The 27,588-nt window shown below is 34.3% G+C and overlaps 2 protein-coding genes and 1 long non-coding RNA gene across 9 annotated transcripts; 2 read left to right on the forward strand and 1 right to left on the reverse strand.

Annotated features, from left to right (window-relative positions):
* Positions 1 to 1,217: 1,217 nt before the first annotated feature.
* On the reverse strand, positions 1,218 to 3,682 carry LOC112275497 (RHOMBOID-like protein 2). Of its 3 annotated transcripts, none has more exons than XM_024505885.3 (2): positions 3,545 to 3,682; positions 1,218 to 2,955 (listed from the first exon to the last, which is right to left on the reverse strand). In XM_024505885.3, exon 2 carries the CDS (start codon positions 2,767 to 2,769, stop codon positions 1,675 to 1,677), a length of 1,095 nt encoding a protein of 364 aa, XP_024361653.1. In that variant the 5' UTR covers positions 2,770 to 2,955; positions 3,545 to 3,682; the 3' UTR covers positions 1,218 to 1,674. The 3 variants fall into 3 exon arrangements, with proteins under 3 accessions (XP_024361653.1, XP_024361654.1, XP_024361652.1); XM_024505886.3 differs by having other exon boundaries at positions 3,498 to 3,546; XM_024505884.3 differs by lacking the exon at positions 3,545 to 3,682 and adding an exon at positions 3,297 to 3,524.
* A 14,606-nt stretch (positions 3,683 to 18,288) lies between these two features.
* LOC149986528 (uncharacterized) lies at positions 18,289 to 19,619 on the forward strand. Of its 2 annotated transcripts, none has more exons than XR_016500425.1 (3): positions 18,289 to 18,422; positions 18,805 to 18,949; positions 19,191 to 19,619. It is a non-coding gene; the product is annotated as an uncharacterized LOC149986528 (long non-coding RNA). The 2 variants fall into 2 exon arrangements; XR_016500424.1 differs by lacking the exon at positions 18,289 to 18,422 and adding an exon at positions 18,531 to 18,672.
* Positions 19,620 to 20,383: 764 nt separating this feature from the next.
* On the forward strand, positions 20,384 to 27,487 carry LOC112275809 (E3 ubiquitin-protein ligase APD2). 4 transcript variants are annotated; one of them, XM_024506466.3, is made up of 11 exons: positions 20,384 to 20,783; positions 22,282 to 22,596; positions 23,051 to 23,157; positions 23,557 to 23,676; positions 23,802 to 23,904; positions 24,387 to 24,461; positions 24,730 to 24,812; positions 25,387 to 25,536; positions 25,826 to 25,895; positions 26,349 to 26,628; positions 26,814 to 27,487. In XM_024506466.3, exons 1-11 carry the CDS (start codon positions 20,738 to 20,740, stop codon positions 26,887 to 26,889), a joined length of 1,425 nt encoding a protein of 474 aa, XP_024362234.1. In that variant the 5' UTR covers positions 20,384 to 20,737; the 3' UTR covers positions 26,890 to 27,487. The 4 variants fall into 4 exon arrangements, 3 of the variants coding, with proteins under 3 accessions (XP_024362234.1, XP_024362237.1, XP_024362235.1); XR_016500423.1 differs by having other exon boundaries at positions 20,560 to 20,783; positions 26,250 to 26,628; XM_024506467.3 differs by having other exon boundaries at positions 20,586 to 21,142.
* The last annotated feature ends 101 nt before the right edge of the window (positions 27,488 to 27,588 follow it).

Consider the following 27,588-nt stretch of genomic DNA (forward strand, 5'->3'; position numbering starts at 1 on the left):
GATTGCTAAACAATATTTACATTAATGAAAACTTTTAAATAGATTACATTATTGTGGTTGTGTGTAAACATGCCACCTTTATGTCTCATACAAATGATCAGTATGCAGTGAATTATTTAAAAAAAAAACATAATGTTTTGTTATGTGAAATTCGTCAAAATGTGTAAGATTTACTAATATTATTATTGTTGCATATTAATAAAAAAAATTATTATAAGTGTCAAGATAGATGCAACAATAGTTAATATTAAACATTCATCATTATTGTAAAAAATCTTATAGAGAAATATATATATATATATATATATATATATATGATGTATATTAACATGTTCACACTAGTAACTTAGAGGATATAATTAGAGAATGTAAGACTCCAGAAGTTTGGACAATAAGGTGCTTATTAATATAAACAAACTCTTGTTACAATAGAACAAAATGAACAATTATTCTTTTATTGTAAGAAGACAATTGACAAAAAGCAACATCCTTTCTACACATCTCCATTCATGTGAAGAACGGAACAAAAAAGCAATGCAATATTTTGATAATGCAGATGTTAAATAGAATAGTATTGATTCGCACGAGGACAAGCATGACGTCGGTGAGCAATCGCAATAGTCGATGTCGAGCTGTGCAAATTGGTCGATGCCACAAAAGTAAACTGATCAATGGCCCACCTGAATGAGTGCCACTGCTATAGTTCCACTTCACCCGGAAACTCAAACAGACCACTCAGATCTTCGCTGAGTAAATCGGGTCTGTCGAAAACTGTGAGGCAAAAACTTCAAAATGATGGATTGATGTGCAGATGCAACCTTCTCGATGGCAGTTGCCGACAGTTTTTTGTGGCCAATATCGATCATCGTGAGACCTTGGGCTGGCCGTGAGCGCCAGGCTTACAAAGTCTGTCGTAACGACTGCAGCAAACTTCCTGAACCATGACACTAGGTTGTGGTTAGATAAAAGTAAACAATGTGGGTACGGATGGTGTTGTATCAATACAAGGATGAATTGGAAATTTTGACGTTCATCTGTCAAATTTGGAAGGATTTTAATCATAGAAAGTGTTTGCACCAATTATATTCACACTTGTCCTTCGAAATGGTGCTTGTTTGATTACGGAAACCTTAGCTAATCATTTTTATATATTATGAATTATGTGTTTGGCGAGTTAACACAGTTGAAATACAGTGAAGATCTAAAGCAGAAACATAATAATTGCGTGCTTGTAAAGCACAAAAGAACTGAGTGTATGCAGAAAGAGTTTCAGTCTTCGAAGGGAAAAAGCACTGCTGATGGATATACCGCCGCTGCTACTGGGGTTTCTTTTTTTTTATTGAGAAAAGAAACCAGGGTTCAGAGCAGACTAACTTTCGCTATGATTCACCGTGAATATCATCTATCTGATTGCGCATCACACATAGCCCAGGTGTTCGGATCAGTCTCCACGCCCCCCAGAACGACGAAAAGAATGCTGGGAAAGCCTTTCAACTTTATCTTCGATCCCGGCAAACAGATGCTCAAAACACTAGTGCCAAAATTAGCCCTAACCTACCGTTACAAAGCTTCAACGGATTCGAAGAGGTCGCCTTGGGTACGAGCGGCAGCGATTTCCGGGAGTGGGCAGAAGTTCATTCAACTAGCGACAGTCGTGATTCAGTAGTTCAGGATTTATGCAGTTCGGTAAGGTCCGGGACAGGTCCATTTCAAATCGGGGACGCACGCCGCATAACGGCACCAGGAGCAACCTTTGTTGACCTTCATATTGATGAAGAGGACAACTGTTCCGGCGGCCAGCAAGCCAATGACTACGATACTTGCGAGGATTTGCATCGATCTTTGTTTCTTGTTGTGCATTTTAACAGGGGGAAGATCAGGGTCCTGGCTGTTAACGATGAAGGCTTCCAGTTGGGACAAGTGGCGCGTGTCCTTGAATCCCCTCTGCGGGCGCATCAAAAGGACAAAGCCCAGACAAAACCCTGTGAAGAAGCCGCCGGCGTTGGCGAAGTTGTCTACTTGTGGCATCAGTCCGAAACCGAGGCTGATGAGAGAGAAGAGCAATAAGTCCGTCAACTTGAGAAGCTTCCACTCCGTCATGTCCCAGTTCGTGAGTACGTCGGCCAGGCTCGCTCCTATCAAACCCATCACTGCCGCCGACGCCGAGACGAATACTTGATCTTGAATGAAGAGGGTGGAGAGCACATTGCCTCCGAAACCAGAAGTGGCGTAAATGATTGCAACTCTAGTGAACCAGAAATAGGTCTCAATACGAAGTCCCACCCCGAGCAACGCAGTCAGATTCGCGATGAGCTGAAAAACTCCGCCATTAAGAGCTATGGAGGAAACAAGTCGCCATCCTTGGCCTTTATCAGTCACGAGGGAGCTTAGCAGTCCGCCCCACTTCAAAATCGCAGCTGCTCGAGGTCCAAGCATGGGATTCTCGTCCCAAGGTTGAAACGACATGGGCTTCATCCACGCACCGACACATTTCCTTCCGGGTTGAATGTGGTCGGGGCAATTGTTGTAGTACATCATCATGATGAAGACGACGATATTCCCTATCATTATCACTGGGACCGCAATGGGGAAGTATCGGTGCTTCTTGGGGTTGAATGGCTGGGGCTTCTGGGGCACCGGAGGCGATGGCTCAAACGTGTGCTCGTCATGGTCGTGGACACGAATCCTAACTTCCTCTTTGTTACCCCGAAGCGGGACATCATCTCGAGTAGACTTTGCGGAGGGCTCAGTACCGGGAGCTTTATCCATCACTGAACAAAACAGCTGAGTAGTCCGATCTGCGGAGATAGTCCACTGGCTCGCCCCTCAGACCTCTGGTGAGTCTGCCTACACGTAGATGAAGATGCCCAATCGTCACGTCAATTCCACAGAGACGAACCAGTGTTCTTGTCGGTAGAAGAAACTTGGTTTTGTCATGGATCGAGGGCTCCAGACCTAGCACATCCGTAGCTTCCAATTAGTCTCCAAAACCACAATTGTCATTGCAACTGTCGAAGTTACAGACAAGCCAAAAGGCTAAAGACGCTAGACACATGTAAGATCGTACAGACACGGACAAAGACACGAAGACTAACACACAAGATTCATGTTGCGAAGGGAGAAGCTGAATAGCGCTGAGATCTGCAAGCTACAACACGAAGACTAGATGCTCAAGTGACTAACACCAACCAAAACATCAAAGTAAAAAAAATTAAAATTAAAAATCAAGACCACGAAAACGCTAGATCACGGCGAAGAAACCAGAGAAAACAAAACAAAACTCGTCCTCACAACACCTGACTTTTAGCACCCCAACCGCTCTCGCAACCAGCCGTTCTAGCGTTCCACACTAATTCAACACCAACAAATGACGCTCATATGAACCACCAACAGACACAAGTTCATCAACACGATCCCCGACACAGTTCTACGCGTCTGCCGGCAAGTAAAATCCTGGCAATCTAGCCCAAGTCCCGGAAACTCATGCAAAGGGTCACCATGAGCACTAGATCAGAGAGACGAATGCGACCAGCTGGTGGCATACCAGGCGCTAGTTCCCGGAGATGGAAGGGCGACGTCGGAGAGCTTGGGTGGAGCAGAGGATTCAAGCCGACACTGGAGCATTCAAACATACGAAAATTCGTAGCAGCGCGCATCGAGATCTGTCCTGGTAGGAGCACGAGATGGTGGTGGAGGAGGTGCCGCGAGGATGCACGACTCCGCCGACGGAGAACGACGAAACCCACGACGAAGACCCACCAGTCTACGACGAATCTGAAGGCGGTGACGAAGACGATGACGAAGACGGCGACGATGGCGTCAGCCGGAGATTCCGTCGCCGATCATCAGCACCAATGACGCACAATTATTGCCCCCCCCCCCCTTGCATCTAGTCTCAAGTATCTCCCCCCCCCCCCCCAACACAGCGATCTCTTTATTCTGCCGTTTCTTTTAATCCCAACATTCGTCCAAACGTTCATCAGCGTATTCATCCATTTTCCATTTGCTAATGGAAGTGTCACGTTCACGGGAATAGCATCTGCGCGGGGGGTCCCACCCGTCATTTTACGTCAGGACCGTTGCTTTTTAAAGGAGGAAAAAACTGTTCCTTCTTTAAAGTTCTACTTAGTTTTTCTGCTTTTACGTTTTGGTAGGAGTGTGAAGGGATTGAGTTTCTTTATGTTTTATTTTAGAAATAAATTGTAACGGTCCTATTTCGACCACGAATTTTTTTCCTCTTATTTTTAGGGTTTGTGTATTCACGTGTGTATGTGTGTTTTTCTTTTTCTTTTTCTTTTTTTTCTTTTTATTTATCAACGTCCGTTTTGGAAAGAATTCTATGAGAGTAGGTACTATAGTTGAAATTTGAGTGTAGTTAGTTTTTAGGGGATAGAAGTTTAAAACCTAAAACTCCACTTGGGCATTTGTTTCCTTTTACTTTTTATTCCTTTGCTCACACAAGAGTGCTTGAACTAAGAACAATGCGTAAAGAGAAATGTTTTCTTCTTCTTCTCCTTTTCTCCTTTGTGAATATATATATATATATATATATATATATATTCTGCATTGAAATTATAATTTAGATACTTTTGTGCTTGTAATAGTATAGTTGGACCCACCATTCACCGATAAAAATAATTAGCAATCCGATACACGAAAATACTATAAAAAATAATAAAATCAACATCCTTTGTCATAGAATTTTAATGCAAAAAGTTTAAAGTACACAAAAAGGATTCAAACTTCAACGAATGATTTGGAAAGTGGACAAAATTTTGAACAAGAGACTGTTGTTCACAGCAAATGCTTCTAATTGAGTTTATCATCTTTTGACATCAACCAAAAGCTTTTAGTAGTATTTCAACTGATACACTCGTACATACAGACATATAATACTTTATTTTAAATGGATGTGTTTGTTTTTATATGTGTTTTAGTACTACATATGATTTATTTTTTCAACACAGTTTTTTCAATAAATCATATGCAATTTGGGGGAGAAAATAAATCATATGTAGATAATCTGTGTTGAAAAAAAAACTTTCATTTTTTCTTTTCTTTCATGACATCGTCTATAATTGCTGTAACCCATTTCAAGCTCAAATTGTATAATTTGAGCAAAAATAGTTTTAGTAATAATTTGATGTGATGATAAACAAAAAAATGAATTCTAAAATATAATGCTTACAAAACTTTTAAAAACTTTAAAATTTTTCCAAATCTAAGTTATAGGAATATAAATAATTTCTGTTTACTATATATTTTTAAAAGGCAGTGCAAAAATTACCTCCGTAGAAACATATATACATAATTTTATGTTATGTTATATTACATGCTAATATTGTGAGTTTTATAGCATACCAGATTTGTGCTAGTTTATATCAGTGTATTACTCAATTTTTTAGGTTTTGTCCTGTTGATATTTGTTATTAGCTTTTTAAAGTTCGTGACCTGTTTGCAAATGCCCTGTAGGCTATATGTACATGATGTTATATTTTTGAAATAATTTTCATAATATTATGTTATTTAATTAATACTCTTACATTTTTATATGAACAACTAATTGTGTCATGTACATATTTACATGGACATGCACATACTTTATGCCTTCTTTATTTGTTTATGACATTTTTATGTATATATATATATATATATATATTTTAAGCAAACCTATATATTTCTCATTTTAAATACAATTAAAATTTATTGTAATGATCAAAAATACAGAAGTTACTAATGTTGCATTGTAGATTCAATTGATGTACATCATTATACATCATGAGAAAAATTTCATACCATTTCTTTGGAGTTTTAATATCTAATATTTTGATATAAATGAAGATTTGATAATATAATAAGACTTTATTAATTTTTACATCTCATCTAAGAGAATTTGGTATATTGCAATTCAATTGGTGTCATTCTTCTCATACATTAACTTCACACTAATACAAAAATAAAGTACTCCAAATCAATGTCACTTAGTTTCAACTAATTAAAATGTATTAGTTATAATAGAAAAAACACATAAATCTCACTTCTTATACCAAATAAAAGAATAAGAATAAGAAAGCATAATTGTTATAAAAGTATTGAGTTTTCATCATAGCACAGAATAAATAAGCATATAGTTGGCATTATTTGATAAAATACAACTATAGATTAAAATTTTATGTCACTCAAAAATAGACCAAATAAATTCCAATTTGATATAATTTTTATTGCTTCCTTCAACCGTTTTTTGAAAAACATGTGAAAGGCATTAAAAATTTATAAAGGTTTTGAGTCATTAACCTTCCAGCTAGCATCTTTGGCATGTTTCAAAGCTTTTTTAAATTTGTTATATTGATAATTAAAATATCTTGACATTGAGAGAGCAATCAACAATTCTCATGGAGTAAATCTAAAATATTATTGGGCTCAAAATATATAAAAATATATACATATAATGTGTGTATATGGCATGCTAGGAATTCATGGTGTATGACAGATACCACAGATTAAAGACAGCATCAAGAAGGTTGAGAATAATTTAGTTTTTGGCTAATTTTTTTGTTGGGTTAATTATTAGTTTTATCTTATAAAACTATAAACAATTTAAAAAGTACTAATGTGAATATAATGTATATTATATTAGTAATTGTTGCAAAAACCTCAAAGGTTGCTGTGATGAAAACTGTGAATACTCCTTCATATTGTTTGATGGTGAATATACCTGTTTGTTTGTTTATTTATTTATTTATTTGAAGAATGAAACTTTGGTCATGTATCTCTTAGAAACTTGTAATGACCTTTGTGTACTCAATTGCAGATATGTTTGAAAGAAAAAGCAGACTCAAATTTACAACTTGATTGTCATCCATAATTTAAAATATTCAATATATTCTGATTTATTATAATCTTCAATATATATATATATATATATATATAGAGAGAGAGAGAGAGAGATAATTTTGGATTTTTTTTCTGTTATCTGTATATGCTCATATATATATATATATATATATATATGAACTTAAACCGTGTTGATATATTATGGGTAATATTAAAAGTTGATCTTATAGACCATTGTGTTAATGTTTTAGCAAATGTATTAACAACACCAATAGAAAAGTATTGCAAAATGATTTTAATTAATTTAATCAAATTGAAAAGAAGCATATTATGTAAGTCAATAAAATTATATATTTTTAATAAATAAATTAATAAAAATAAAACATCATAATGATATATATATATATATATATATATATAAAATTATCATCTACATATGTAACCTTAAATAAGCTCTTTAGATTTTTTTTTATGTATGTAGTAAAAACCATAATTTGTAGTAATTCAATTTGACATTGTCTTACTTCAAATCTATACTATTGAAATATCTTAAACTTGGTATAATTTTTAAAATGAATATATTTATTTTTGCATATTTCATGCATTAAAGCTATAATTTTTTTATTTAACTATTTCTTACAAAAAAAAAACAATAATAGAAAAATAAAATCTATTCATCTTAACATATCTATTTGAATGATTTGTTGTCAAGGACATGAACTAGAAAAGATGCATAAACTTGGAAAACTTGTGTCAAAAGAAAAGTGACAAAATAGAAATAAAGTAGTATGTATATTAAAAAGAAACTAGAATGACTATTGCCAAAAGACAAGAAAACTAGAGACTCTTGAATCTAGAGTAAAAGCAAGAAAGGAATTGATAAGAGTGAAGAAGGCTTCACTCTTGCCTCTATATATACTATCTATTTAAGATCTATATGGCGACATTCTATAAGACCTCTAAAAACGTGTTGACTTTGCATGACATGTATCTTGACTTGCAAAGCAAGTTTTCTATATTGCTACCATATAGTTAGCTTGTTCTACAAGCTATCAACACATGCGGTATATAAGTGGCTTGTTGAGCAAGTTTATAACCTACCAATCAACTACAAACATAAATAAAGTCAAAATAGTGTTTAGGAAGCTTTTAGGAAGCTTTTTTAGAAGGATTTTATGAAATTAATATACTTTTATTTAATTCTACCTACCCAGGTAATGATTATAATAGGTATATATCTGTGACATTCTCCCCTTTTTTAGAAAAGAGTTCTACAAGGAGCAATGAACATATGTTGAGGAAGTCTAAGATGTGACGAATTATATTTGTTACGTACTTTGATCTTTATTGATTTCAATGGTAGTTGATAGGTCCTTTTGGCCATCAATAATGTCCCATTTCAAGGTGGGAAGACCACCATGTAATTGATCATTGTTAAAACCTTCATAACTTCCTTCAAATAAAATATTTTCAATACTATTAGGAGTCATGCCTACCTTCAATAAAATCACCAAACATTGAAAGTCTTTTTCTATGTCATGATACCAAATGTACATTGTATCTCACTATCTATTCAAGGAAAAACATGTTGTTCTTGAAGGTCTTCATCCCTACTATGTTGTCTTGAAGGTTGTAATAATTTCAATGTCTTGTCCGATAAGTCAGCAAATAATGGCTCTTGGATTGAGTCTATCAGTTGTTGATTCTCCATCTCTTTGATGCTACAATTATATGGAAATTACAAACAAAGATAGAAGGTAGAATACAATCTTTCTTGAATTGTGTTTCATTTGTAACAAAGGTTTGCTAACTTTTATCTTGATTTTCATGAATATTGTTAATGAAAAGCCTTCATAGACTTTGTTGCATTTGCAAGATTCTTTGTTGGCTCTCATATGCATTTACTAATATCATATCCATACCAATGGACAAGAAATTTTAATTTATTTTGGCATCGCTTGGAGTCTAAAACTTCTTCTACTTCAAACTCTTAATTATTGTCCACTTCTATAGGAGGAGGTGGAACTTAGCTTCTTCTTGGTATGTTCACAGTTTTGTATGATTTAAGAAGAGATACGTGGAAGACAAGATGGATCTTTATTGATTTTGATAGATATAATTGATAAGCAACTAAATTGATTTGTCTACAAATAAAAAAAGATCTAAGCTTGTGATGGTCCAACTTATCACAAAGACAAGTAGTCTTGATATTACAATGAAGTAACTATACTTTATCACCTACATTGAGTTATGGTTGTTCCTTTCAATAAGCATCTACATTAAACTTTTGTCATTCTTGAGCTTTCTTTAATTGCACCTTCATTATTGCATATACCTTAGATAAACAATTTATCAAATCATTTGCTGTAAGTTTATCAATTTTTAAAAAGTCAAAAGTATAAAGTCATAAATGGTAATCATAATTGGCAAAGAAAGATATTTTTTTTGTAGAAGAATGCATTGCAATATTATAAAAAAATTCTACCAATGACAAGAGGGTTCTATAATTGTCTTGTTGATAATTGATGATACACCTTCAATATTGCTCCAAAATTTATTTACATGTTGTCATATTATAATACGACCACATGGTGAAAGATAATAATATAGACCTTATTATAGAAGAGCCAAGTTAAAAGATAAAGTAGAAAATATGGATAAAAGATAGGAAGGTAATAAAACTTTTAGTAGTAATGATGCCTTTTTAGAAAAAAATAGCTTCTATTTACTTTGTAGGGCCAAAAATAAGACAAAATAAGGTAGATTGGAAAATTAAATGATATAGACATCTTTAGAAAGAAGTTAAGAGTAAATTCTAGTAAAAATTATCTAAAAAGAATAGATATTGATACCCGAGGAAGGCCGGTTATCAATCAAGGTCAAAATCAGACCCTGAGGCTTAAAACCAAGTACCTATGGAAACTCTAAGGTTCTTTTGAAGATCGGAGAGTGGGATTTGATAGCAGACTAGATAGGATTTCTATGAGCATTGGTTTTGGGTGATTTGGAGTTGTTATGACTTTGTAAGAGCTTTACAAAGTCAAGGTTTATTTTAGATGACTTGGAATTTGTGAAATAAAATAGGATTGATGTTTCTAATGATTTCAAGAGTTTTGTAAGGAATCTATGGATGAAATTTTGTGGGTTAATGGTCATAGTTGTGCTTAATGTGTGTTATAAATCTTAACTCGATCTAACTATTGAATTGAGGGTTATTGAGGTTTAAGATGGTCAAGGTCTCAGAAATTAGAATTGTAGGTTTAGTGAGAGTTTTTAAGATTTCTTGCAATCTACTAGTTAGATTGGAGTAAAATTTTTGTGAGAAGATATTAGACTTTTTTTTCTATGTCTATGAGAATTTTGAAATCAATCGAACAATGAAAAAAAGAGATATTGGCTCTAGGAGATTGGCATCAAGGTTAGGAAAGGAAGCCGACCAATACCTGAGGACATTTTTGAGGTTATTGTCTATTTGGTAATTTCGATTCTTTTCAAATTTATTGTATTTTTTTTCAACTTAGTTTTTAAGAAGTATGCAAAATTTATGTTAAGATCAACAATTCATTCATTAGTTATTGAGGTTTAATTCTGTTGTAGAAATTACTAGGGTTTAGTTAGGATTTGATTTAGGATTAGGATTTGATTAGGGTTTGATTTAAGATTAGAGTTTGGTTTAGGATTTGTTTAGGAATTGATTAGAGTTGGATTTAAGATTTAGTTAGGATTTGTTTTAGGCTTTAGAATTTGATTTAGGATTTAGGATTTGGTTTAGGATTTGTTTAGGGTTTGATAAAGTTTGGTTTTGGGATTTGGTTAGGATTTGGTTTAAGGTTTAGAATTTAGTTAGGAATTTATTTAGGATTTAGAGTTTGGTTAGAGTTTGATTTAGAATTTGGTTAGGATTTGGTTTAGGATTTAGGATTTGGTTTAGGGTTTAGAATTTGGTTTAAGGTTTAGAGTTTGGTTATGTTTTAATTTAGGATTAGGATTTGATTAGGGATTGATTTAGGGTTTGATTAGGATTTGGTTTAGGATTTAGGTTTTGGTTTAAGATTTAGGATTTGGTTTAGAATTTAGGATTTGGTTTAGGATTTAAGGTTTAATTAAGGTTTGATTTAAGATTTAGGATTTTATTAGGGTTTGTTTAGAGTTTAAGATTTAATTAGTTTTGGCCTAAAGTTTGAATGAAGTCCAATAGGAGTTTAACTAAGATTAAATTAAGATTGAATTAAGATGTATTTGAGATATATTTGTGATCATTCTAATATTTTTTTAAGATTTATTATTATTTCCTTGAAATTTCTTTGAGGTTTCTTTGAATTTGATTAAAGCTTACTTAACATTATTATGGTCTAATTAGAATTTAATTAATATTCTATTATAATTAGGATTTTTTTGTTGCAATTTCCATTCTACCTTCCACAGCCAAGTATCCGAAACATTCTCAAGTAAGACTTCACACATTACAACAACACTTTATCTATCCATCACTTTGACGATGAAAGGCCAAAAAAAACTTTATATCTATCTTTAAAATCTTAAAAAGAATTATCTAAAATCTTAATACAAATTGAGTTCCCTTATTTGATATAATATCTTTTGGCAATCCATGATATCAATAGATATTATCAAAAAAAAACTTGGAAGTTTCTTCACTTATGATAGATTTTGTGCATGGTACAAAATGTTTCATTTTGATAAAATGATCTACTATCACAAATATAAAATCACACGAACATGAGATTAAAAGATCTATAATTAAATCCATAAAAATATAAGATTGTTGTTGTTTAGAAATAGATAATGGCTGAAGAAGTCCATAAGCTCCATGACAAGGAGTTTATGACCTTGAATAAATGTCACATGATTGAACAAAGTCTTTTACAGCCTTCCATATTTTTGACCACCAAAAATCTCTAGATATTAGCTCGAAATTCTTATTGTATCCAAAATGTCCTACTGCTAGAAAGTCAAGACATGCTTGAAGAACATGTAAATGTGCTTCTCCTTCTAGAACATATAAGTATTCTTTGAAATAAAGTAGATTGTTTTTTAACTTGAATTTAGAAGTATCATGAGACTTATAAGAAGTATTCTTGATATCATGAACAAAAAGATCATAGGACATACTTGATTGAATTTGTTTGAAAAAAATTGAATCAATAGTCAATGTTGATTTTAGTGCTCGAAGATGAAATTATTTTGACTTTAATGAAATTATCCTTTATTAATCAAAAGTTGCATCTCTTTTTTTAGATGTAAGATAAGAATGTCTAGAAAAGACATTAGACAAAACTTATTGTTTTCTTGGCTAATAAGTGATATTAAACTTGAATCTTGCCAAAAACATACTCCAACAAGTCTAGCGATGATTCAAAAAATGTATTGACATAAAGTAGTCAAGGTTCTTCTGATTCGTATATACGGTGATTGGACTAAAAGCACTTTCTAAATAATGAAGCTTTCCTGAAAAAGAATCCACAATTAGAAGAAGTTCTTTGTTGTGGATCTCATAGTTAATCTTAGTTGCTGAGAATTTATTAGAATAAAATGCTACTAAGTAGAGCTTTTCATCTTCTCTTATTTGTAACAAAATATCACCTAAAGCAAAAGCTAATGCATCTATTTCTATAAAAAAAAATGCCTTCAAAAAGTCAATATGATACAAGATTGGTACAAAAATAAATTTTGACTTTAAGGCTTCAAAAGATGCTTTAGCTTCTTTACTCCAATTAAGTTTGTCTTTACATGTAAAACGTATAAGTAGAGTCACAACTTGAAAAAAATTCTTAACAAAGTTCTGATAGTAATTTACAAAGTCCAAAAAGCATTGCACAACTCTTATTATTTTTGAAATCTTCTAATCTATAATAGTTTGAACCTTCTTTGGATCCATTATAAGTCTTTCATTGGAAATGATAAATACTAAGAAGTCAACTTGAATAGGGTCAAATATATACTTTTTCAACTTGATATACAATCCTGCATCTTTAAATTTTTATAACACATGACAAACGTGAACTTCATGCTCTTTTGTGTTTTTAGAATAGATTAAAATGTCATATAAGTAACAAACAATAAAAACATCTAGAAATTAAAAAAAAAAAAAAAAACATCATTTATAAGATGTTGAAAAGCAGCCGGTGCATTTGTGAGTCTAAAAGGCATAACATTATATTCAAATGTCCATAATTTGTTTAAAATAGAGTCTTCTATTCATCTTGTTCTTTAATATAGACCAAATTGTATGCTCCTTGTAGATCTAATTTTGTATAGATCTTAACTTCATTTAGTTGATCAAGAAGTATAAAAATCTAAAATAAAAGATATCTTTTCTTGATGGTAATTTTTTTGAGTCCTCAATAATCTATGCACATTTGCAGTGATCCATCTTTTTTCTTTACAAATAAGATAAGAGCTTGAATAGGAGATTTTGAATGATGTATGAAATTTTTGATTAAGTTTTTATTAATGTACTTCTTGAGTTCAATCAATTTATTTTATAATAAACTATAGATTGGACTAAATGGTGGCTCACTTCCCTCTTTAAGGTTAATTGAACAATTATATGGACAATACTCCAAGAAAATATCTACATTCTTTTTTTCAAAAATATCATAAAAATTTTGATATTGACTTAGAATGCCTCTTAAAGTCTTTCTATCATTAAAAATAGGTGTGGCATAAATAACAAAAGGCAATCCTTCTTTTATAGCATGCAAGAAAGTTTTTGTACTTACAAATATAGATTTGACTACACTAGACTCATGTCTTTTTACAAAAATCTTAATAGTGCTTTGAGAAAAGTCAAATTTATAAGAAATTCAATCTATCAAAAAATTATATTCTTTTAACTACAATAAACTTAAAATAATTAGATTAGAGGGAGACTTAATTATATTAAAAATGAAACAATTATTATAACCATTTATTGCTATATCTATAGGAAGCGTTTCATGAATAATATCTCTAAAAGATAATGGACAGCCATCTATGACTTTTACATGTTTGGATTTAGTTTTTTGTATTAACGATATTTTATAGCTTTTAACAAACTCTTTACCTAAAAAATAAGGTAGGGCTTCTAAATCTATCAAAGCAAAGGCTTTGTAATTATTAAGTCCTAAATACACATCTATTATAAAATAAGGATAAAGTTCTAAGGAGAAGATAGGACCTTCATTTGTATAAGATTTCAATTTCACGATACCTATTGTAGCAAGAAAAATTTATTTTTTGATATTTTTTCATCTTTGATAATTGTATTCCTTATTTTATAGTGGTATTATTATATTATAATTATTTATAGTATATAAAAATTAATTAAATAGATAATATATTTATAAGTATTGATATACCTTAGAGTGATTAGTATGTTAATTTAAAAAGAATTGGTTTAAAAAAAATTATTTTGAGGTTTAGCTATGTTGATTATAATGTTTAAAATATATAAGATATAGATACCTAATATAAAAATTAAGGAAAAGATTGGAGCTCAAAGATGAAGATTCAAATCTCTAAGAAGCTTATTTGGAGGAATGAAGGTAAGGTATGGATGGATGAAGGCTAAAAACAAAGTTCTTTATCTCTATTGGTGGAAGGCCATGCCCAATGGACATTCAGCAGGCTCTCTACAATGATAACAAGGATTTTTGCAACTTCAAAAGAGACATTTGAGAATCAAAAGTAAGAATTATAAGGTTTAGAATTTTGACTATAATTTTTGTGCAAATTTTAGAAGATTTGGAGTTAAGGTGATGAAGGTATAGCCATTTGAAGTTAAGATATATTTTTAAGATATACTATTGTTTTGAGGATATACAGAGTTTTATGATAGATTTTGGAGATTAAGAAGTACAATAGCAAGGATGATTTTAAGATCTGCATCTTTTGTGAAAGAATTTTTGCATTTGGAATTTTTATGAAGATGTTATAGGGCATTGAAGACAAGATATGTAATTCAAAGGCAGTAAGTGAGTCATTTTGTTGATAGTAATGGTTGGAGCCATATCTTGAGTTTTCAGGTGAATTTTTGGTTCAAAATTTTTAAGAGTGTGTGTTATTAGGTTAAAAAGTCATATATCAAAGTTTTATAGTATTTGAGCACTTATTTTGTGTAATATGAAGAAATTTGCATATTGGTGTATATAAATAAGGATTTAAAGCTACTATTAGGATTTTGATGATATCTCAAGATCCATAATGGATTTGCAATTGAAATCTGTTGTGATAGTTGTTAAAATTATATTAGTACTTTACGTAAAATTTGTATTTGTTTGGAAGATCTAATCATAAGATATGAGCTGTTAAAATTTGAAAAAAAATCATCTTAAAGATATACAAGGTCTTATAATATTTTTATTACATTTTTGGTGATCTTTGGTACTTAAGGCTTGTGTATTGATGTAATTGCCCCTATAGGGACAATTTTATATATAGACTTAGTATTTTCTTTATCTTGAGGTTTAATTGAGCATTTAGTGATAGCCAAAAGTCTAGCGCTTTCTTAAGGCAAATTCTCTCTATCACAACAATGTCATTTTTTTAATCAATATTAAACAATGTGCTTAGCTTTTCTACAATATAAACAAAGTCCTTCTTGATGATAATAAGTCTTTTATTGTTTAATAAGAGGTTTAAAACATACCTCATTAATTTGCATGTCATCTATTTTCAAATGTTTAGATTGAGAGGTCATCGGTATTATCATTGAATTGTAGTAATATATAGGTTCTCTTGTGTGATTCTAAGATTGAAACTAAAAAAGCTAATTGCCACACTTCACAGCAAAATCAATTGCTTGACTCAATTTCTAAAGATATGATAAGTTGAACATCAATTGCTTTACTTCATATTGTAATCTATAGAAAAATTGGCTAATAAAGGTAGCATCATTCGACTTGACATCAGTTGCTAGTTATCAAAATTATGAAACATATGATATTACTAATTAATTATCTTATTACAAGATACAAATTTTATTGTTTGCAATACAAATTATATTATATTCTCTATACATGAATCGAAATTCTACCAAAAAATCTTATAGATTATCCAATATTGGATCTTGTTGTTCAAAAAATGATGAAAATCATGATAATGTTGAATTTGAAAGAAGTGTATTAATGAATCTAACTTGTGATCTAGGGATTGGATAATTTTGGGGTTGAACTTCAATTACAAGTTATACTTGATTGATAAATCCTCAAAACTTTGATCTTATGCCATCAAACATCTCGAGTATGACAACTCTAGATTCTTTAATACTAAAATGATATTCTACTATAGGAAAAAGGATGTGATTTGGTGTAGATGTTGAAGTAGCTCCTATTATGTATGTATCTTCACTTCTTGCCATTTTTATTATTCCAGGAGGTGATAAACTGAGTTGATGTATTGCAAGTATCAACTCTCTTAATTGCTCTTACATTTGTGCTATTCCACTCTTTATTTTAAGAAGCTCTACTATAATAATACTTAAAAAAAAAATGTCTAATATTGCTTAAGACAAATAAAAGAGAGGACTTGAGAATAAAGAAGATACTAAGAAAAATATTAGTTTAAAAGAGGATAATCTGTAACTTCTAATATACTTCGGTCTTATCAAGAGAAAGAGATAATCCATTCTTCATTAAGAGAATACAAAGCTCTAATATTGCAAGTATACTCTTATTAATCTGTCAAGAATATGAACTAGAAAAGATGTATAAATTTGAGAAACTTGTATCAAAAGAAAAATGACAAAATAGAAATAAAGTAGTATATATATTAAAAAGAAGCTAGAATGGCTATTGCCAAAAGACAAGGAAACTAAAGACACTTAAATCTAGAGTAGAAGCAAGAAATGAATTGATAAGAGTGAAGAAGGCTTCACTCTTATCTTTATACATATTATCTACTTGAGATCTATGTGGCGATGTTTTATAAGGCCTCTAGAAACATGTTGACTTTGTATGACATATATCTTGACTTGTAAGGTAAGTTTTCTATATGGCTGCCACATAGTTAGCTTGTTCTACAAGCTACCAACACATGTGGCATATAAGTAGCTTATTGACCAAGTTTCTAACCTACCAATCAACTACAAACAAATATAAAGTCAAAACAGCGTTTAAAAAGCTTTTAAGAAGCTTTTTTAAAAGGTATTATGAAATTAATCTACTTTTATCTAATTCTACCTACCTACATAATAATTACAGTAGGTATATATCTATGATATTTGCATAACTATTCAACACAACTTTTATCAATAATTTATAACATATCATATATTTTTGACTTGCCAACATACAATTCTTTCTATAGCAATTTGATTTTGTATACTTGTAGATTGACTAAGTTGCAATTATTAGAAGGCATTCAATCCATCCACATGTTAGGAATTATGATTTTCTTAGACTTTGTTCAAATTTATGATTACTAGAATTTTTAATATAAGTGGCATCTTTTATTTTTAAAATTTTTTTGAACATGTTTATGAAAATTGTGATGATATTATTTGTAATTTGTTTGTTTCTTTGTTTGTTCCATTATGATGATGTTATATTCACATTTTTATTTATATTAATTTAGAAAAATATGCTTATAATGATTAATTCAGAATATATTTTAAAAAATGAGTATTTATTTTTATAAAATCATAAAAAATATATAATATATATATATAAATTTATCAAGTTCAAAATAAATTTTAATCTTGTTAATGAGAAATTAAATTATTTTTTAAGGTTCATTATTTGAAAGCACCAATCAAATGAAATAAAATTAAGTTTTATAAAATATATTATCATCAAAATATGATTTTTTTTCTTATTTATTTAAAAAAAAATTATGGTATCTTCATGGAAGTGATAATGAAAAGGTGTTGCTAATGCCACCACATTTTTTGTTGTTGCCACCACAATCCATGACACACTCAACAAACTTATTTAGTTTTTTTTCATTCCAATAAAAAATTACGATTTTTTTAATATTATATCTTAACATCAGTAATAAATAAAATTAATAAAAACAAAAATAAAAACTTATTCTCATTAATAACATTGACAAAGGGAGTAGGTGACATGTTGTGGATGACGGTTTGTGGTGGCATTAGCAGTATTCTAATTAATTTATATAAAAATATAAATAAAAAAAACAATACAGACAGAGGATATTAATTAATTAACATCATCCAGCGTAATAGGGCCTCAAAACGCAACCTGGAATGATCCGGTGCCCGATTGAGATCCGCCCTGAAGATACCCGCGAAATTTGATACCCTGTCAGAACAATGCCGACTTGGAAGATGACGAATCAAAGGAGTTAGGATGTGCAGGAGACGACACCTAGCAGAGCCCCACTTCAGCTTGTGGGGGGGGGGGGGGGGGTCTTCGTCGTTCCTTATTGAAATTGGGGGGAGGGGGGGGGTGGGTCTTATTGAAGAGGGAGACTTGGGCAATTCGCGTGGGACCCAGGATTGATGACCTAATCGGAGCTCCAAGGTCGTGGAATCGAAGTGAATCCTCGAGAATCGCGTGGTCCATGATGGATGTGCTGAATCTGAAGGAGACCGGACGTTTTCGGGCAGCAGTTGGGAGTCGAATCTGGTGTTTTAGACTGCCCCTACGCTGCGATTCTTCTGAGAGTACCTTGAGCAGGGAGTTGCAATGTCGGTTGTGTTTTTGATGCTTAGATGGTTTGATTGAGCTCGGATTGTTTTATTTTGCTGTTTGCCGATGATCTGTTAGCAATTTGTTGGTTATGCTCGTGAAGCATGGGATCGGTCGGTCGGTGAGTATGTTGGGATGAGCTTCCGAATGCGAGTGTAACGTGGAATGCCTTTGGAGTAAAATGATAGTGAGTTCAAAATTTCTATTTCTCTGTTTTTGGATTAGGTTACTCGTGTTAACGGTTTGTTTGGACTATGTTTAGAAGTTAGTTTGTGCCTTGGGGTAACTTACAATTCGTGTCCATGTTTCATGTTCAAAGCTCCTGTTGCTCCGAAAATTGTAGCTACTTCGCAAGAATTGAAGTCTCTTGGATGTTTTTGCCACCCACGACTTTATATTCCTGAGATATGGAAGTAGTGAGGCTTGCGCTATTTTTTCTTCACAAAATATTACGATCCGAACAGGTTAGGTTCGATTCTCAGACATTTGTAGCATACATGATTGGCAAGTCAATTTAATTTTCACAGGTAAACCTTCAGCGCTAATCATTTCCGTTAAGTCTAAGCGTTAAGTCTAAGCGGGTTATACCATTATGGAACTGCAAAATCCAGTCCAAATTTTAATCTGCTTATATTTCGACAAGCTTTGATGGATAACAAGAGTAGAGGAGCCATGATCTGAAGTTTGAGCTGTGGTTGTTGACAGGGAGGAGCAGAGAGTGACGATGACACGTGTGGGTTAGAGGAAAAATCTGTGCCACCTACTACACATATCGATGAATCAGAGCTTGAGCTGGACAACGAACCTCAGCAGAAGCCAAGCTTTCCCTGCACCCCCACCCTTCTTTTGATCATCATATTCAGAAATGATGTATAGTGTTGCATTTCGTGCCCCGTGGGATCATTCTCCTACAGCCAACTGGTACAACCTTACGAACAATGTCTTAACCTCAACCACCCTCCACAAATACCATCGTATTCTTAGTTGGTTCACAGACCAGCATCCTTCCCCATTTGGCTCTCTCTCCTCTCCTCGGCCATGACAGCGGTACCCGGTTACGAAAGCAAATACAATCAAGCGGATTTGGATCATTACACTCCCTGAACTCTTTTATCCAACTCAATCCCCATTTGCCTTGACTGCAGCTCCTTCCGCAACCTCACCTTCGATCCATAACAATAACAATGGAGCAATGGCTATTTTTGATACGGAGAGATAGCCGTCAATGCTCATAAAAAATCAATCTTTCCGAACACAAATGACAGTTGGTGGCTCTGTTTTCACACGTTTCAAAAAACATACATGAATATAAATAACAAAAAATCATTCTACACATGTTTTGGCACCATCTCACTATCCAGTAAGTTTGAAATTCGACCACCTTCCTCTTTTACAAGGTTCAACCAGCTATTCACACCTAACATCTCATGGTTTACTCTCAACTTCAAGCAAATCCTACTTTAGAAATTTTCCTGAATAAATAAATTAATTTTCAAGCCATTTGCATGAATAAATTTGACTTGCTATTCACAGTTGGTACTTGCAATTGGACCCTTTGGATCTAGCGGAACAACTTTTTTTTTTTTTTCCAATGTCATATGATTGAATGAGAAAGACATGGCTGTGATTATGCTCATGCTTTTAGAGCTTGAACAACATAGTTGTTCGAAAACGTTAAAAAATAATAGTAACTCCCATCACAAGCAGACCCTCCTCACCACTGAATTTCCTAGAATATGGACTACCACAAACTTTTCCATCACAGACAAGGACTCTAGATTCCATGAATCTATGTGCCTCCTAATCTAAAGCCTCATCTACTCACCTCCATGGGATTCTCGCAGCACAGATTGCAAAAAAAGGGATGGCTTTCTACCAGATCACTAATCCTGAAGCATCATCTATCTGCTAGAGAACCGCCGGCAGGCAGGCAGACACCCGGTCGGACTCGACCCTTTCCCGGTTCTCAGTCCAGAAGATGACACCCGAGAGAAGGCACAACCGGGTAAGGGGGCGGGGGAGTGAGTGAGTGAGAGTGGTGGGAACAAGGGAGGGGAACTTCGTCACACACTCTCTCTCTCTCTCTCTCTCTCTCTCTCTCTGTGTGTGTGGTAGGGTAGTAGTGTGAGTCGTGTCCTGCGAGGGGAGGAGGAGGAAGCGGAAGCTCTATCTCTCGCTCTTCGCCTTTCTCCTCCGCGATGGTGAGGCGATGATGAAGAAGAACCAAACACGCTCCTCCTGCACTTTACACCATGCCAGACCCTTCTCTTTTCCACTTGTCAGCTTCTGCTTCTGCTGGTATGACTTTTTTCTTTTCCCTCGCGATTCCTTTCTCTCTCTTTGTGCGCTACGTATGAATGTCCAGGTGCCATGCCATTGAGTCCCGAATCGGCACTTTACGCTCCGATTTCAGTCAGGAGGAGGAGACCGTGAGTGCGCCACTGGATGGTGCTGTTTCAGTGGAGAGAAAGCGAGCGAGAGAGAGAGAGAGAGAGAGAGAGAGAGAGAGCGAGAGAGGGGGGAGAGAGTGAGTTTGGGTTTGTGTCTTTCAATCTGTTTTTTGTGAGCCTGAAAAGGGAGGTTGAGGGATTGGAGAGCGGTCTCGTGTGAATCGTGTTGCTGTGTGGGAGCTTTTCAGCAGGGGAACCCTTAATTAGGTAAGATATAACGGCATCTCCGGGTTTTTACAAGGAAGAGGTGGTGAGTGGTGTAGTTAAATGAGTTTGATTAGTCGGACGAACGGATTAGGTTTCAATAATTTCGTCATTATCTGTGGTTTTAATGTTGGGATGGGAATGAAGCCGTGTTGTGCTTCTTTTTCTTTTTCTTTCGTGTGGTGTTGATTTTGTTCGTTCGCCTTCTTTCGTGATGGTGGTGGAGAGAGTGTTTTTTTGGAGTTTTTGGAGTGTGTTAATTCAGCGACTGTAGGATTCTGACATAGATTAACGTCGTGGAGCTATTATATTTAGGATAGTTGTTTCAATTCAAGTCGGTTGAAAAACTATCGAGAGCAACCTGTAAGTTGAATTTGCCGTGGTGTTATATCGCCCATTCTACACGGGTTATCTCTAAGCTGGGAGACGCATTCACAAGCTTGTCGAAACTTGAAACACGGAGGGGTACCCTGGTTTCTTATTTTTTGGAAGAACTTCATAGCACTTTCAGCTGTGCCAGTTTACCCTTGCAGTTTTTACAGCTTTATTTTCAAAGCCTGTTTCGAGGAGCAAGCTAGAGAAATTTCCGTTTGTTATGAAACTGTTGACTGAGAAGCGAATGCACAAAGGGTATTGTCCATATTGTCATTTGAATTATTTTTCCCCTTTCCAAATGGCTACTGATGTTGTTGCATATGATATTCACCCGGATAATTTGGGCATTGCTCATGCTCAGTAACGTGGTTTTGTGCAAGGTCTTCGTGACATCAAACATAAACTGTGTCGGCGCTTGAATGAACTTGTTCGTGTTTACAGTACCCGATTATGAATTGAACCTCTGTGAAGATTTGTATATCACTACGAGTGTACGCTTGCTACGTTCTTAGCAAATTTCTTTCTGATATTCCAGAAGAGTTGACATGCTATTTCTACACTTGACAGCAATATTAGCTATCACAGCACGTATCATGACAGATGTGATGGATGCTGTGATTCTGCACAGTAGAGATCGGATTCTTACATTGATATGCGGGCCTGGGTTCTGATGGTAATAACAATGTCATTTTTATTCTGTTTTAGTTGAGGAAGACTGACCAACTTCACCCTTAACACTGATGAACTTTATCTGTTGAGATTCTTAGGAAACCTGGGGGACCGTGCAAGGCACAGACGTAGTGGCATGGGCAGGTCCATTGGCGGAGGTTATGATCCAGGGGCAGCATCTGCCTGTGGCCCAAGTAGTAGGTCAGAGCTATTTGGTGCAGATGTAAACGATCTACCTCGTAGGAGGGGGTCAATGGATGAGGCTGGAAGGCAGAGTTATTACGAATCATATTGGGATCGTTCTTATGCAAGCAATCAGAGATCATGGAGCACTGAACAAGACCATCGGCGGAGAGAGGGGCTGCAGGCTGGCTATGGCTTCTTTGCTGCTTTTGCATTTTTATCATTCTTCCGTGAGTATTTTTTTCTCACTAAGTATTTGATCATCCTTAAATCAGTTTTTATTTTTGCATGGTTTATAATCTTGCTAATTTTGGTTACATGTTTCATCTTCTTGTAAAGATTTATCGTATGCATTGCTATGCGACCTTGTATATTAAAGACGAGAAACATAAATGAGATAAATGTTTCTGCCATGTGATGTCTGCAATATTGTTTGTCTTTCTATCTTGTGTTCCACGTTGTTCGTATCTGTTTTCGTCATTAGCAGAGAGTTTCCGTCCATTTCTGTAATTGTTAGCTCGCAAAATTGCATTACAGTACCTGTCAGAAATTAGAGATATCTGGTTCTGGTCGCTCTACATTATGCATGAATTACCATAAATTCTCTATTTCCGAGCTCTATAACATGTATTTTTTAGAATTTCTTGTTGACATTTTGCGATTGTTTTGGTAATGGTGGACCAGTGTCGATGTGGATGTTATTTGGTCTTTATGGAAATCAACATCTAGAGATGGGTATGTTCTATGCACGGGTGGTAAAGGCTAATTCGATTTTTGTGAAGGAAGTAAAGGTAAGATTTTGACTTCTTGTTTGTGCAATATGTGGACAAGTTCGTCTTCAAGCAAAGTCAGTTACTGTGGTTACCAGATGTATTACTACACTTTAAATGTTCTTTTTCTCCTTTTTTTTATATATCTTAATTTTAGGATTAACCGATTCTAGCTTATGCTTCCTTCACATTACTTGTAATGGGAGCCTACATGTCTCAGAGGCAGTCATTTACGTGATGTTTGAAGATCTTGGTGTATGATACTTGATTAAGAAGATGGGCAACTTGAAACTTGCAACTTGCATCGGGAATATCGTTGGATAATGTTCATTGATGATCTTGGATATGAGCAGGATCTGATTCATTTGCCCTTTTTTACACGTGAATAATGTTTTCATGCTAATTCCTGAGCATATACAGATAAATTTCAAGGAAAAAGGGCCAGTTGCTTATATGTTTCTTAACCGGCCTGAACTGGGTCCTTCTGTATCCGATAAAAAAATAGTTGAGGATATTGTTGTAGACCCAAGGTGGCACAAGGTACTTGCTTGACCTGTTGTCCGGAAAGTTTTAAAATCATCTGTTCTTTCTGTTCCTGTCCTTTTTTTGATTCAGTATACCGATGTTATTACAATGATTAACAGACGTGAGTTTTGAATTCGCAGCGTTTTACGTATTGGTTAAATTCAGGCTCGTATCTTGAGGTATCATGCAGCTTGAAAGCTTCTGGGACTGGAACAGACAGCTTAATTGTTGCTATTGTCAAAGGTAAGAGCTCCTGCTACTATCTGTTTATCGACTGCAATTAATGAAGCCCTCATATCTTTTTTCCAACAACAATACTCGCGTATACTCGGAACAAATCCAGTGAACCAGCAGCTTTATAGCTCCGATTTTTACAGCGGATTGTCAAGGTATATTGAGTATCTGAGAATTTGGTTCAATATGACCGAGGATATGTACAAAGCAACAGATCCCTTTAGAACCCCTTTCAACTTGTATCATTTGTACTTCAATATTTATTTTAACTATAAGGTTGTTTATATAAATATAAGAGACTCTTGCATTGAGGTTTTCAATATCCTTCAAAATATTCTTGATGTTGTGCGTACTGTTTGTGGAAACTACACACTTAAACCTACTTTTGTAGTGATGAATTAGCTTATAACATTTGTTTGTACAATTCTTATTTATTTTATTTTATTTTTTTGACGTTTTTAATGCTGATCGTAACGCAATTTGTTGTGCAGGTGAAGATGGTTTTCAAGATTGGAAAGGAGATCCAAGTAATCCCAGCCTGGCGTTGAGGTGGAAACGCGTTCATGGTATGTCATGGAAGAACCTCTAGAGCTGCACCTTCTTGGTTTGGGCCCTCTTTCTGGAGTAAATTATTGTATTTTCGATCGAAACCATTGTTGGTAGGTATTATCATATACCATGGTTGTTTTTTATATAATATTTGGTTGTTTGCATAGGATATGCTGGACAGTTATTATCTTTTTTCTCCATTTTAGTCTCTAGGTGATTTGCAAATAATCCTTCAATTGAATGTGCGTCTGAATACTCAAGGTGGATATCACATTTGATGAGTAGAGAAAGGAGTATTGAGTTTGAAGGTGGAAGAGGATGATGACTATTGCATAGTCTTTGGCAATTTGAACAACCGCAAGATAACTGTGAGTAATTAGTGTTCTTACTTTTATCATGATACCCTAAACCTGGTTGTAAAGATTTATCGTAAATAATCATTCTGATGATCAAAACAGCATTCACTTTCTACGAGTGAAAGAATGAAATCCAGCATAAGTCAATTCTTATGAAGTGAAATTATCGACACACTTTTGAATCCCACCAGTTGTTTTACATTTATTTATTTGATGAGTCTTTTTGGTTCATTCGTTACTCATGAATGATATTTCGAGAAACTGATTCTAGCTATGGTAGGTTTCTCCATGATACTTTTGTGTTATTATTAGAAATGACCAGTTGTAAGTATCTTGGCTTCATTAGAATGATTGGTAGTATTTTATACCATCATTTATAACACTCGTTTATTTAAAAGTAATCGGCTAGTTTCCATATGGCGGTACAAATTGTGATCATTCCATTAATCTTGTTGCATGAATCATTGCCATTTAAAAAGAAAAGATAAAAGAGTTAGTTTTTAAAAATACTAGTGCTTTCAGTTATACAAAATCTATATACGGCCTTATTTTCCTCTTCGTAACTTTTCTCCTCCTTGTTATACAGTTTTCCTTCATGCTAGACTTGCGCTATGTACTTTACTCCAAGGACAATTCAGATTTTGTCTGCTCCTCTCAGCTCACAGATGTTTGCGAGTTTCCTGTTGCACTCGGGCAATCTACATATGTGTTGCTCACCTCTCCAGTGGTTGACATGGTAATATTTGTGCCTTCCTTTTTTTTTTTTCTTTATTAAGAATTGTTCATTTTCTCATTTGGTTCTTTTTGTCTCTCCTGTGTTGAGTCCAAGTCAAATTTGATGATTCTGTACTAGCTCAAATCATTGCACCCTGCAAGTAATAGTAAATAATCATTCTGATGATCAAAACAGCATTCACTTTCTACGATTGAAAGAATGAAATCCAGCTTAAGTCAATTCTTATGAAGTGAAATTATCGACACACTTTTGAATCCTACCAGCATTTGTGGTCTGTAAATTCTTGCAGCAAGGAGTGAAGATATGGTACACTAAATTATCGTACATTCCTCGCTGGATCACATACATTTTTTTTTGGGGTAAGTTATCATTGTATTCCATTTCATGTTAAACTGTGTTCTATGGTACCATAACCTTATTATTATAACCAAGCATGGGTGGAAAGGAATAGAAATGATTCACAAGAGTTTTTGCCTATTTGAAAGATATTTGAAGCTGTTAACATTTACAATTGATACATGTTTTTCAAGCCAAATGATTGCTTGGTTCGGTTAGGATTTGTGTGCATCCAAGCCCTTAAGCTAAAACTGAACACGTGGTTTGGTCCGCAATTCTATCTGCTTCAATAATCTGATGAGATGTCCTTGGTACGTAATTTTCTGAAGGATTCGTACGCATCCAAATGATCAAATGATATGGATACATTGAAACAGAGTAAATTCTTCTTGGAAAAGCTCTTCGTATATGGAAGTACTTACTGGAAGGGTACTGCGTTAGCGATAAGATTGTAACCATTCTCGTTCGTCAAACAGGTCTAGTTGCTGTTGGGCTGCTCTTTACAAGAGCTTTCGAACTAAGGCATGTGAGGTCACAAGTTCCCTTATCTCAGGAGCATGCTCCCACAGTTCCAGAAGATGCTAGCCATTATCCTGCACAAGCCTCAGCGTACTCTTTACTCCAGGCAGACGAAACGAATTCAGAGAAAGCAAGCGTACATGAAAATCGGCACTGCACTATATGTTTGGATGCTCCAAAGGACAGTTTCTTTGATCCATGTGGCCATCGGTGCACCTGTTACTCTTGTGGAATGAGGTGAACCTCCTCCTTGGACCTAATTTGTTTTCCGTCTAAACATTAGATACGCCTTGATGATCACAATAGTTGGTTAGAAGAATTTTGAACAGGTAAACAACGGTGCACGCTGCGTTTTACCTCGTAGATTCAGAGCTTACAATTGTTTGTCGAGATTGATGTCGATGGATTTGCTATGCTGACAGGATACGAGGAGACTCTAATAGATGCCCAATATGTCGACAAACAATCCGCACCGTGCGGAGGATTTATGATGCTTGACTCAGGTGGATGCCTGCCACTTAAATCAAGTGCTTACTGGCCTGTGGTGGCATTGAGTTGATAAATTCGTATCTATGTCAATGAAAGAGAACAAGGCAAGGTAGTATGTTTCTTCAGTCTACATCCACGTTCTTTTGGGTGAGATTGTGCTTGGCGCAATCCACTGCACATCTCGAAGGACGTGAACTTTTTGCAACCCGGACGAAGCTCTGGTGTTATTGGCTCAAGCTGTATTTTAGTTAGGACATTATTCCTTTCACGAAGAAAGTATTTCGCATGAAATTCTGATATTTGTGAAAGGTGAGATGACATAAACTGGCGCATTTCAGGTGATTACGTATCTTTCTGTACACAACCGTGCAAATTCACTTATACTACCAGGTGAAGGATCTCGGTGTAGGAAGGTTTGGAAGTGGAGTGTAGGGGATGGGCATTTTCTCTTCAAGCCAGCAAGTGTTCCTGCGAGAGCCTGCCACAGTGTACTGCGAATGGCAGCTATACCACAGAGCTGAAAAGATGCTTTAGGAGTTGTAGGACTCGAAACATCACGAGACAATCTTGAAATCCCACTCCTTGATATTTGATTCGTCTTTCGTCATGAGCACTACCGTGTGGATACCATGTGCCGATTTATGATGACTCGACGTATAACTGATTCAGACAATTTTCTGAAGAAAATGCCTATTTCTTATAAATAAA

The sequence above is a fragment of the Physcomitrium patens genome, chromosome 23 (assembly GCF_059467195.1).
Source record: "Physcomitrium patens ecotype Gransden chromosome 23, ASM5946719v1, whole genome shotgun sequence".
NCBI lineage: Eukaryota > Viridiplantae > Streptophyta > Bryopsida > Funariales > Funariaceae > Physcomitrium > Physcomitrium patens.

Coding starts and splice junctions, on each gene's coding strand:
- LOC112275497 (XM_024505885.3), bottom strand. CDS start 2,769: ATGGATAAAGCTCCCGGTACTGAGCCCTCCGCAAAGTCTACTCGAGAT.
- LOC112275809 (XM_024506466.3), top strand. CDS start 20,738: ATGCCAGACCCTTCTCTTTTCCACTTGTCAGCTTCTGCTTCTGCTG. Junction 24,813..25,386: donor TGAACAACCGCAAGATAACT/GTGAGTAATTAG, acceptor CTTGTTATACAG/TTTTCCTTCATGCTAGACTT. Junction 25,537..25,825: donor CCTCTCCAGTGGTTGACATG/GTAATATTTGTG, acceptor AAATTCTTGCAG/CAAGGAGTGAAGATATGGTA.